We start from the raw sequence: 13,260 nt of genomic DNA, 5'->3' as shown, positions 1-13,260 counted from the left end.
CAGGTCCTTTTGAGCACCCAGCTCCACCCCTGGAACACATTAAAACAACTTTCATCTGCTCTTCCTCTGTATCCAATGACCCCTTTGTTTTTTGCCTTCCTCTCTCCTTGTTCCTCAAAATATGAGCAAAGCACTTGGCTGGAAAACCTTTGACTATGGGGGTATTTTCTGTCAGGTAGCTCCAGGGAAAATGTAAACTACTTTGTTAGGCAGGATGCAGTTTTCCACAAGGACAGAACAGTTATTGAGCTCCTGCTACACTTGAACTTTGCCATTTACTATCAGCTGAATGAGAGCCATTGATCACAACTTCAACAATGGGGCTTGTGTATAATCACAGAACGATTCAAAAGCAGCTCCTAGAAAGGAGATTCTAGAAAGGAGATTTTTACTGCTTAACACAAAGGTCCAAAGAAAAATCATCTAGTGGTGACCAGAAATACCTTTTAGGCACACCTTGCACTAATGGAGAAGCACAGTGCTTAAGTTAGGAAATGTCCTTCCTGAAATTCAAACCATAAGCTGCAGATTTGGTGCAGCCGCCCAAACTGACACCACCTACTCCAGGAAGGGACAGGGCAGCCAGTGGAAACACCAGCTTCAGTATCCTCAAGAAGTCTCCCTGAATGTTCTAATCCTGGCCCACAAGCACTACAGGAGTGACAATCTAGGTCTGATCCAGTCCTGACTAACTCCAGGGTGCCTGTGGAGACATGGGAACTAGATCCACAATGGATCAGACTTATCCAGGATTTATTGCAAGCCCACGGCTCAGGACTTCCACGGACTTCAGATGATGGATGGGGGTGAAGGTTCCACCACACCTTCTGAGTCTTAACTCAGAAGAAAATACACACCCATAAGGGAAACTACTTAAATCTTCAATTTTAGTAAGAACATTAAAAAAGCAAAAAGATTTAAATGTTCTTTATAGTCAGCATGGATGTAAGATACAGGTTGACAAGGAAAAAACAGGGTGAGAGGCCACACATTTCATCACCTTGGAACAAGATTTATGTGAATTATAATGGAGAATTTTAAACCAGAGCTGGTTAGATAATCCCAGATTGAAACACCATATTTATTTTAAATTACCACTACAACATTATTAATTATCACAAAGAGCCTGGTCTATAACAGACTTGTTACAGAGAACTCTCTAGTGTTCCAGTTCTGCAGTTATGTATTTTTGGTGAATTACAAACAGTAGAATATAAATTTATTATTTTTCATCTAAATATGACTCACAGTGTAAAGATTAGGTACCATCTGGTTGTATGTAACAAGTCTCATTGTGCACAAATTATCACCAGCACTTCTAAGCTTTTATCTGTCTTTCAAAGCTGCAATAAAATAGATATTGGCATTTTAGACACTAAATGTTGACATTCATGGTAAGATGTCTAACACAGCAACCAGGAATTCTTATTTGGTGGGAACATGGAGCATTTATGTTTATCCCTAGTACAAAGTATTTCAATGCTCTTGTGACATTTGATAGAGGCACAGAAAATAACATGCAGCAGAAATGTCAGAGTTTTGTGCTTAGAGAGGTGCCCTCCTGTTAGTATCTAGTGTTGAAATCCGAGAAGTCAAGCTTCGAGATCTCCTTTTCGTTGGAAAAACTTGTTTTATCAATGCGGGAACTTGGGCTTCCAACTTTGCTCAGCCAGGATTTCCTGCAGGAAAAATAAGAGAGGGTTGGCAGAAAAGGAACTGCACGTGTTGGGGTTATTCTCTGTCATGCCTTCATTCACTTTTACTTTTTTAAGAGCCATAAAAAGCATCTTTCAATAAGGAAATTACCCTAAATCCGTTCTTTTCTGTTTTCCCTTCCTTTCTCCTTTAAAAGCAAACCAATCTCTTCAAAGGTATCAGTATTTCCAGGGGATTTACACAATATTACATAAAAACACAGCTGACAAAAAGGCTAAAACATATTTACTGCAATGATCCCTTCTAAACACTATTAATAGTATTCCAATAGGTATAATTACCTTTGCAGAGTCAATACTGTGCTTTTAGCAAGGACCTATAAACCACTGATAACTGAAAAGAGACAGGACAACAGAATCCCAACAGCCAGTTTGCTCCTTGCTGGCAACTAAAAGAATGGGAACTGGAAAGGAACGAGTTCAAAACCAGCAAAAAGACATCAATTATGTCAGAGCAATACTAATTTGTAATAAATACTGAATGTTGTACTGGATAACTGGACACCCAAACACTGGAAATGTAGCAGGTGAGTGCTTACACAGAGGTTTATTAACAAAAAGTACATGGTCATTATTTTTGGTTGTACTAGACTTCCAGAAGTAGATGAGTAAGTATTTTATTATACCATATTGAAGGAGAAATATATTTCCACACAAATAATTTAGAAGTTAGTACACATACTTATTACTATTAAAAAGAAATCTTATTAAGAGTTATGCTAATTAATCCTTTGCAGAGTCCCACTGAGCATTGTAAACTGCAATATTCTAGCAGTGAGACCTAATTTTAATGTCTTTATAATGAGAATCATGCACAGAAATTACTTACCTTGAGCCAGTAAATCAGTATGTCACATCTGAGATACAGAAACCTTGCTAGAGACCCTACATGCAAGATCTTTTAAAAAGCGGTTCTTGACACCAGAAAACACTGCCAAACATCTCAAGGGGCTTCACCAGTTACCGGAGACAAATAATTTCTCCATGAATCATGTTAGCCTCTCACAGATGGGTCTCATCACTGGCACAGACAGTTCTAAACTTGCATTCAAATTCAACAATAAAAAAAGAACCTCTGTATGGAAAAACTTCCTGCAAAACAGCAACCAGACCCAGGTATTTCATGTTCCAAGTGTGACTTGCTTTATTTTAGCATAGAGAAATTAAAATATCTGTCAGATGCTTCCACTTCTTCACACGTCTTGTTCTTTGCTGCATGTTATTAACAACTTCCCTTCCTTTGTCTTAGATGAAGCTTTTCCAGTAAGAAATATAACATGGGAATAAGAGTCCAGGAGTAAAACAGGAGAACACAACTTCCCAGTTCTGCTGGAAGCCTCAAGACAGAGGGGATATTTCAACAGAAGGAAACAAGCCTAAGGACAGACCAGTCCCTTTTGCTTTATAGTCAGAAAAAAAACCCTGAAAATGGCTCTTGTTTATTTACCAAGAAGTCTCTAATAGTTGGATATCCTTGAGTGGGAAGGAAGAACACATATTTGAAATACTGAATTAATCTCCTGAAAATAGCAGAAATTGCTTTTTAAGTAATGTGATAGTTTGTTCACTATTTCCTTTTGTCTTCTCATTTTGAAGGTGAGCTTATTCTGGAAAAAAACAAAAGGAACATATTCCTTGTCCAGCCTTCACAACAAAAATTCATCCCGGGATGCTTCCAACTCCCAAGTTCTGCTGGGTGAAGAAGTACCTACAAACTCTGACTGGAGCAAACAATCCACTTTCAGCTCCACAGAGAGTTCCTTCACATGAATAAGGATGAAGCACAAATTATGAAAATCCAGCTAGAGCAACACAGCTCCATGGAAACTCTTTACAGGACATGTGTGTTATTTCTTATTTAATACAGCAGGGAGGGGAGGAGGCAATACCTGGGAACTGAATGACTTTGGAGCTCAGCTCTGCATTGAGGGGACTTTCCTCAGCCATCTCCCTCTCTTTGCTCAAGTGACAGCCCAGTCACCAGCACTATGAAAAAGCACATTTTTTACAAGCTAAGAAAGCAGAAAATCAGTATTTCCTAGAAGTGAAATGTCATCTCCAATCTCATCACTACCAGGGGTATTTATTTCCTTCAACAGTGAAGAAAAGGTTCTGCACTCTCCTCCTCAGCCTTCTCAATTCCCATTCACCTCAGATCTCTTCATGTGTGTAGAGAGATGAGCTCCAATTACTTGCACTGGGAATCTTAGCTTGTTATTTATAGCATCCATGTTAAAATTAACTGCTCCTTCCCACTTCTCCTCAGGAGTGCAAAGACTCCTTCCCCCTCGCTCATCTGAAGCAAACAAGGACATTGATGAGAGGACACCACACAGCTTACTCTTGTTCTAAAGGATTTATTCCCAAAGTGACTGCTCCAATGAATCCAGAGCAAGAGCTAACCTCTAAATTGCCATTTCTGACCATGTTTAACTTCATGGAGTGGTTTGCATTGGGAGGAACCTTAAAACCCATGCAGTGCCACCCCCTGCCATGGGCAGGGACACATTCCACTATCCCAGGTTACCCCAAGCCCCATCCAACCTGGCCTTGGACACTGCCAGGGATGGGACTGCCACAGCTTCTCTGGGTAACCTGTGCCAGGGTCTCTCCACCCTCACAGGGAAAAATCCACCCCAACATCCAACCCAGCCCTGCCCTCTGCCAGTTTCAAGCCACCTTGTTCTGTCACTCCATTCCCTTGTAAACCATTCCTCCTCAACCCAAGCACTGCCTGTCCGTGAAGTCACTCTTGGCCATGCTCTGATCCCACTGAGTTAACTGTGGATAACCATGGATTTCTGAGTTACACAACCTTCCTGTCCAGGGGAGAAGCCAGTGCCCCTGAAACAGCTTCCCAAGCAAACCACACAGCTTCCCTATCCCCATGTTCATGGGGGATACTCCTAGGAACTTAAAACAATTTGATCTGTCACTCTTTCCCTTCTCTCCTTTCATTAACTAAAGCCTTGCTAAGAGACACTGCCTTGACACCCATGCAACAGAGCCCTTGCCACTCCACATGTTCTTAGAAAACAACATCCAAAGAGCTGGGGTTTCACCATCCCAGTTTATATCCTTGTGGAAACAGCCTAGCTGTGCACAGTATTCCAACCAGGAAAACACTCACACCTGTTACCTTGGCAGAACAGAGCCTGGTCAGGTATCTGGAGAGCTCCCTGGAAAAGTTATTTAAGGAGTTACATCTCTGTAACACAGGATAATCACAGAATCCAATGTTGGAAAAGACTTCCCATATAGATTGCAACCTTTGACCAAACACCATCTTGTCAACTAAAGCACTAAGTATCATCACTAATAATAATAATGATTAATAACACTATCACAGCCCTAAAACCCACCGTGCTTGAAATACTACACTAACAGAGTAATTTTCTGATTTCCTGAACAACACTTATTTTTTAACTCAAATCTCTGCTACAAAACAGATCTCTCTAAAATAAACAGCTCACTTGGCATTATTCTCTGAAGTATTTCTTTACAGTATGAAATCTACTCCTGCAATAGTTCATTTTTTATATGCAAAAAGACAAACTTTTATCTTGATATTGGAGAAATTTACAGTCTCTGGTGCTAGGAGAGGACCTGGAAATGCCCTCCAGCATTAATACATTAGGAACTAGGCACAGGTTAGGAATATGTTCCTCTCTCTTCACTTCAAGCAGAGTGTCACTTAAGTGGAACAGGAGAAACCTGTGCTTTTGTTTAGAGGAAGAGAAAATAATGGCACTGGCTTGTTTACACTATCTTTCCCTTTGTTTAGGATAAATACTGCAGAGAATGTTACTTTCTGAAGATCGTATTTATACAAGTGACAGCATATAGACCAGGCTTGCAAATATTTATAAAATCCCTCCAAAAATATTTTTGCCTTCTGCAACAGCACTGTCCAATTTTCATAAATTCTGATATTTCAAAGTTAGCAGAAGAAATGTGGAATTCTCTCTCATGGGTGTCAGGCTCCTGAGCTTTTGGAAAGAACTTCTGTCAGAGTTTTCAAGCCTTGCTCTCTAATCTTGAGGGCCAGGAACATTTACTCAAAAAATCTTCTTTTTTATAAACCCAGAATTCCTCTGCATAAAGACACCTCCCACCTTTCCCTCCTCAGTTTACTGCAGAGCCATTCCTATTGTCCCTACACCTCTGCTCCTCCCGCCAGGAAAATAGGTAATTGTAAAGAAAATTTACAGGGTTTCTGGTTGTGAAAAAGAAGCAGGAAGAATAGAAACCCTGACAAAGAAGTGTGTTGGAAACACTGGGATTTATGAACAAGGCAAAGTGCAAGGAAAGGGAATTTTAACCCCATTATTAGGATGGCTCCACCAGAGCCCACCACATCCAAACCATGTGAGGGGTACTCCAGAGGATTAAAGCAAGGAAGGAAAAGCAGCAGGATTGAAGAATACAGACCAAGCAGTGGGTGGCTGGAAATGAAGGGACCTGCTGAGGCGTGGGCATGGTGGCCCAGAATAGAGCTGCAGCCTGGAGGTGTGTGGGAGCCTGCTGCTCCATGCATCCCAGCAGCAGGAATGCCTCGGCCCATCGGGTATTTAACACAAGGTCTCGAAGTGTTTGAGGAAGGAGAGAAAGGTAGTTAATCACAACTGGTGTTTGACTCTGTTTTTAAACACAGCTGTCAGATGAATGTTGTTAATTTGTTTATATTTCTTCCTTCCTTGCTGCACTCAGGGGCAGCATTTCCCTTGGGAATCCACAATGAGCTTTCCCTCGAGGTATATTGGAAAGGATGTCAACAGCAAGGGCAGATTAGCAGGATCTGAGATTTTACAGATATTGTGGGACATGGCCCTGAGTAAGCCTCAAATACACATTTTGGTGGTGAATTTCTATTTATAAACTTGAGGAAAGTGACTTATGTGTTAATCATCACATTCTGTATGGTATTGGCAAGTTTTTTTTATGTAGAAGTGCTTATGGCCAGTTTCCATCAGGGGAGAATTTGGCTCTATGTACTTCAAATCCACTCTGACACTGGTATCTGATCTATGTTAAATGTCCTTACCTATTACTTTAAAGAGGAGGAATTATCCCACAATGATAGAAGCCAAGCCTGGAGTTGCTTTGGTTTTGTCATATACAATGCCAAGATCTTTTGTGTATTTTCCTGTTAATCATCTTGGTAACCTTCAAGGAGGATTTAATAATTTCAACACGAGATCATAAGTATATTTTTATTAAAACTTATCAGCATACCTCTTTGTTTAGGCCATGTTAGGCAAGTCACTTTTGGCTTCTTTCAGAGATCTTATCAGAAAAATCTCAGCAACACTGCAGTCATTTGTTCCAAAGTAAAGAAGTGAGTGAAAAGTAAACAAATTCAGCCATTCCAGTAACTCAAACAAAGCTTTTATGTCCACACTGACCTATAGAAAAGCAGGAGACAAAGGGAATTTCCAGTTAAGCTTGTGTCCTGTCTCCCAGAGCAGTAAGCATCCCAGGAAGCCAGCAGCAGCCAAAAGGCCCATTGCATTTTCTTCCCGGAATCTGTCCGCCCCTACAGGGACACTTGGCTCCCCAGGCTGCCTGGGAATTTTGGCTAACCCCACCCACTGCACGGAATGCCACTCAAGGTTCTCTGCCATTCCACATCTATTACACTCAAGGCCACAGGAAGCTTAAATGAGGAGGAACTGCTGCTGTTAGGGCACCAACAAAAGAAAAGCTCTTTCTAATGCTCAGCACCCATCAACCATATAAGATTGAACAAGGACTAAGGGACTTCTGCCTCTGACCAACTTTACCCATCAAAATGTTAATTAAACCCTTACACTGGCCGTTTCAGAGCCACAATGAATCGTCACACTTGACCAGTTCAGCTTTACTTCAAGCCCATGTCCTTACACAGCCTGGCAGAAACCCAAGAGCCAGTGTCCAGCTGACCAACACAATCAGGAATTTGAAAGACAACACTTCCCTGTTCTGCAGACCCAAGGCTCAGCCAGACACAAAAGCCATGAGGAACAACACCCACAGCTCTACACTTGCTCCTCCTCAGAGGAGACACACAGAAGAATAATTTATTCTTATGCAAAAATTAAAAATAATGCCAGGCCAAGCTGGAGTGAATTCCTTCAAGTACCACTGGGATTCTATTTTCCTCAAACGTCCCCCTTACTTTACAAATCTCTTTGCAGTTAAAGGACTGAAAAAATAAAAAAGTTAGAAGACTCACTGAGAAGCTGCCATTTCCAATTATAAAGTTCTTAAAGGAAAGCACCAACACTTTTAAAGCATCCTCTTGTAGAGCTCTGAGCAAGTCTGAGGGCTAATATTTTCAGTGTTGCAGTGACTGCACATAAACTTATCTTTTCCTAGAATGCCTCTGTTAGAATATTTCACAAACTAACAAGACTGGCCTACAACAAGGAACTTTGAGTCTCTTTTTATCCTTAGTTTGCAAGAGTTTTGAAATTTTCTTTGTCAAGCATTCAGTCAGCTCAGCTCTATTTTTTCCCCAATTTTACACTATGTGATCTAATTTGTTAATTTAAATTGCACACTTTCCAAGGAAGCAGTTACACCTTTTAACCTCCCATCTCTAACTGCTTTTTTTAAAGTAACTGTGATATAACATAGTAGACATTTCAGAACATAAGAGCAACAAGAAAACGTTTTAAATACATAATATTAGAGAGCACAAGTGTTCAGGAAAACACCAAGTGGATTCCACTAGCTAATAGTCTGATTAAATTTTACAGGCTGAGAAAATTTGAGCCTTATCAAGACTTATTTTCATAATGCTCTTTTATTTTTGGTATTACAGATATAGCTCCAACAAGCAGAAAGCAATGAATTAACATAAGGATGTTGCAGGGATTCTGTTCTTGATTTGACAAGCGTTCCTTGCAATTTCCAGCACACCAGAGCATGGAGGTGCATCTAGCAGGCTGTGTTTACAAGGCACAGCACCTGTCATCCACAGGATGCACACACAATATTCCCTGGAAAGCAGAGGAAGGACTAGGATATGTATTATTTATTGTTTCCATCATATACCCCCCAAGACCCTCTGTCTGCTCTGCCTTGAGGTAAAGCTCCAGACACAACAGCCTGAGGCAGGAGGGGCTCCAGGACGGAATGTGCCAGGCTGTCCCTCAGGGACCTTATGGAAGCAAACACCCTTTTCCCACAGTCACATCCCAAGGAATTGTATTCCACTTATGGTAAGAAAATAACTTTCATTCTTCAACACATTGCTCCTTTATCATGTTTTTCTTATGACTTCACCTGTATTCAAAATACCATTTCTGGCAGATCTAATCTCAATTTCTTTTCTCCCTGGCTTTCCAAGTTCCATGAAGTTATCCTTTCACTCTCTGCAGGCAGGTATTAAACACATCACCCTAATGAAGCCATTCAAGCCTTGATCCCAAACCACTCCAAAAGGAGAGATGCTGGATAGATCAGCTGAGATATCAAATAAAAACCAAATATAACTCAGCCAAGGCTACCCGATTTTCTCAAAGTCTACCTTGCAACATCTCTAATTGTTGGGCTTTATACTTTCTATTAATATTTTTAAAAATAGATAGAAAAGACTTTGTCACCACAGCATGCCAAGGGCAAAGCCCATCCTGGGGTCCATGATCTGTCACTATGGATATACTCACTCACATGAGGAAAAATAAACACACTTAAAAATAAACACACTTAAAGCTCCCAGCTATTTAAGGAAGCCATCAGAGCATGAAGTATCCTGGTTCAATGTTTCTTTGTGTAAAAAAAATTGTTAAACCAAGCTTTTAATAAGTACTGAAATCAGATCTGATATATGTTCTTGATGTTTAGTGTTGTACTACATCATGCTTTTATAAAACCTAATTTTCAGAGTATTTACCTAAAAGCATTCTCCTGTTTATCTGCAATAGTGATAAAATGAATGAATCAAGAGATAGATTTCTTTGAACCTTTTTTCCTACAAAATGAAACCATACTGGAAATACCAAAATCTTGGCTTCTCAAGGCAGCTTTGGAACTTCCTACTTGAAGTTACCACATACTGAAAACAAACCAGATTGATTTTATTATAATTGAGGATAACTGGTTTCATCTTTCCACCCACATTTCCCATGGGTTTGGACATTTTCCTGCTCATTCCAAATGTGCCTGTTAACAGTACAAAATTAAGGTACTGGGAGCTTCAGACTCCAAAAAATCAGAATGAAAGTAGTACTTTACTAAAGGCAGTATTTTATTCCTCCTGAAGTTAACAGCATCTTGTATCTACTAAAGTCAACAGTTACTAGGGACAAAGAGATAGACCTGATATCTGCTTTTAAAAAATTTAAACAAAGAACTACAACTACACAAGAAAGAAATATCAAAATCAAAATAAACCATCTTTGGATGACTATTTCATACTGTTTAAGTATTTCCAAATAGGTCTTGTTAATAATATTATAAGCATCTTCTCCTGCAGAAATTTTTTATTTTGTTGTTTATGCCTCATAATTCCTTGATATACAGCCGGGTTTGATATTTTGTGAGATGCTTGGTAAGAAGAGAATTATTGGCAAAGCATAAATATGTTCTTAAACTCCATCTTCCATTTTTCCTTCAAGCTTCAGGGGCTGTCAAGTAGTATCAAACATCTCATTCATTTTCTGTAATTTATGCCATTTTCTTTTTTTCCCCTTCCCCTTTTTGAAGTTGTTCCTATGGCTTTCCTATGGAGTCTGGCTGCTGCAGGAGCTACATGGGCTGGAATGTGAATTGAGAACTACAAAAAAATCCTTGAAATACACAAATCTAATTACTAGCTCATTTTACTGAAATTTATGTAAAAGTATTTCAGAAAAACCCTCTACTCATTTCACAGTCAACTTGAAGTTCCTTGGTGCTTCCAGCGACAAAGACTTCCAAAGGCAGGGGGCTGAAACCCTTGCACAGAAAACCCAGAAGCATTCCTAGAACAAAAACTCTCAAAAGGCAAGCTCACGCTCTTTGTTTTTGCTCATGGTTTATTTGAGCATTTCTAAGTGCACAGAGAATAAAAGATGTTTTCAGTTTTTGGCAACACCAAGACCTTTGAAGCAAACCAACAAAAGTAATAATTTATAGGAGGAATTATGCAAACTTCCAAACATTAGCAGTGTATGACTGGGGGAGCTGCTGTGAAAAAATAATTTCACAAAATTCATGTCAGAACAGTTCGTGTCATCATGCTTTTTATAAAAACAAGCTGCCTGGCTGTCCAGAAAAAGCAGTCCAAACACTATATAAATCATATCAGTTAAATATGAACTTCATAGCAGCTGCACTGAAATTCAGGACAGAGTATATATGGGACAAAGAGAGTGGCTTGATCATAGATCTGCCTCCAGATAAAGGCACTAAAAGCCTCCAGGAATTCCCACCCTGAGATAAGGACTGAGTTTTATGAATATTTATGATGATATGACAATTTTACCACCACACTGAGATCAGGAAGGAGCTCAAGAGCACATCACCTCTGAGTCACATTCCAGGCTCTCAGACTGGGTACCAGTAAAAGGAGGAATCACTGGAAGTCTTTCCAAAGACACAGAACATAATTTCATCCTTTATAATCTCAACAAACAGGAATAATTGGCATTTCATTCAGTATAGCATTAAGACACAAGTGCAAAGTCAGTCTCATTTCTTACATCATGCTGAATCCTTCTCCTGTGTTTGGAGAAATGAGTGGTTGCTTATTCTACTGGAATTTTCATCAGCAAACACATGCAAAGACATCTGAAGCAGCACAACTGCTGCTACTGTGTGACTAGATCCTACTGAGGGCAAATTTGCATTTATACCTAGAGTGAAAAATATATAAAAAGCTAATCTTGACTGTGACAACTCCGCATAGAATATATTCCCAACCATATATAGGCTTCCAGTTCCAAAGACATTCAGTTTTAAAACAAGCCATCCCTCAAACTCTTGGATTCCAATCACCAAATTTCCTCTTGGACAGACACACTCAATTATTTAGGCAAACCAAACTCCTCCAAGATACTGGAAATCCTGGCACTAAGATGTCAAAAGATGTCAGAACCCAGTCCATAAGGTCTTCTAGGAATTCATTAGCCAGTGAACACCTGTAATGCTGATTCCAAGTATTAAACACACAATGCCATAAACTACCTAATTCAGAGCTGCTGCATCAGTTTTCTCTGCAATCAAGGGCATTTGGTCACAGAACTTGACGAATTATTAAATAAATAATCAAAATTAAATCAACCACTTTCCTGCCCTAGTATGAAATTCTCTGTGTGTGTGAAATTCTGTGTGTGGGAACCAAATAAAACCAGAACCTTGCATTACAAGTTCAGAATTTCCAAATGGAACTTGGCTCTCCAGCTCCTTTACGACAGGACAAACAGCACAAGGGTTATTAGGAAAGCGTCTGCAAGTAAAGAAATGCATCTCTACCAAAGAACAACCTTCCCCCATAATATAAAGCAGCAAAAAGGATTTTTATTTAATTAAAAATAAATAAATTTTAACTTTATTATTATTATTATTAAATAATATTTAAAACATCCGTTTGGACTTTAAAATTAGTACAGGACATCATAGGCCTACCTACATATTTATCTGTTTACTGAAACAATGGAAACAAGTTCAGGATCCAAATACTGACAGATAATCTACTATTGTGATGTAAATCCTTCTGTTCCTTCATTCTCCTTTGATTTCACAACCTTCTCTTTATGCAATTTTGCTCATTTATCCATATATTGATCCAGAATGTAGAAAAATACTATGACATTTCCTTAATTTTTAACCCTCTCAAAAAGATAAAACTCCATATTTTAGCTTTAAATCGTTATTTTCATCCCATTTTTAACTGTTGGACACTTTTAATGACTTACCTTTCCCAATACTGGAAGACAAAGCTCCAGAATTCCTAAGTATTGATGGGTCCAGTTCTTAAGGATCCTTCATCTTCAAGGTGTATGTTAAGCAGCAGCTCAGTGACTATCTAGGAAACCTAACCACTACAATAATTTTCTACTCTGTATATAAATTTATAAATATTTTTAAGCCAAGAGTCTGATCCCCTGAAAATACACCCAAACAACTGGTAATATAACTAACTCAAGGATTAAGTCTACCAGCTTAAGAAATCTGGGCTGAGCTTCTCAGACAAAGAAATCCAGCAGGAACTTCAAGGAGCGACACCTCCAGCTAAAAAGCACTATGATTAGGGTTGAGATCCAGAAAATGCCATTAAATATTAATATCTCCTGCTTTGCCTTGCTCCTGCAGCAGCAGCAAAAGGATAAAAACGCAGAGAGAAAAACCTGCCCAGCTAATCAAGTTGCAGGTGCTGGTTAAATGAAACTTCGACTCCTCTCCCTGTATTTGGATAGAGAACAAGCACTCTGAATTGCTGGAGCATTCTCTCCAAACCCCACAGCACTCACAGATCCAAAATGCTGGACGGCACCCAAGAACTGGTAACAGGATGACAATTCCATACCTTTCACAAAACACAAACCACTGATTTTACCAGGAAACAACATACATTGTT

At 39.4% G+C, this 13,260-nt stretch overlaps 1 protein-coding gene across 3 annotated transcripts in view; it reads right to left on the bottom strand.

The window, feature by feature from the left end:
- Positions 1–912: 912 nt before the first annotated feature.
- The window catches only part of ACYP2 (acylphosphatase 2), a 33,504-nt gene continuing 21,156 nt past the window's right edge, over positions 913–13,260 (bottom strand). The window contains exon 4 of one of the 3 annotated variants that reach the window (XM_002199671.7): positions 913–1,679. In XM_002199671.7, coding sequence (XP_002199707.1) covers positions 1,565–1,679 — 115 coding nt within the window. In that variant the 3' untranslated portion in view covers positions 913–1,564. The remainder of the gene's footprint in view (positions 1,680–13,260) is intronic. The other 2 variants (XM_041715323.2, XR_012055195.1) reach the window with 2 other exon arrangements.

Source organism: Taeniopygia guttata, chromosome 3, assembly GCF_048771995.1.
Source record: "Taeniopygia guttata chromosome 3, bTaeGut7.mat, whole genome shotgun sequence".
Taxonomy (NCBI): domain Eukaryota; kingdom Metazoa; phylum Chordata; class Aves; order Passeriformes; family Estrildidae; genus Taeniopygia; species Taeniopygia guttata.
This window is presented reverse-complemented; position numbering and strand designations above follow the sequence as displayed.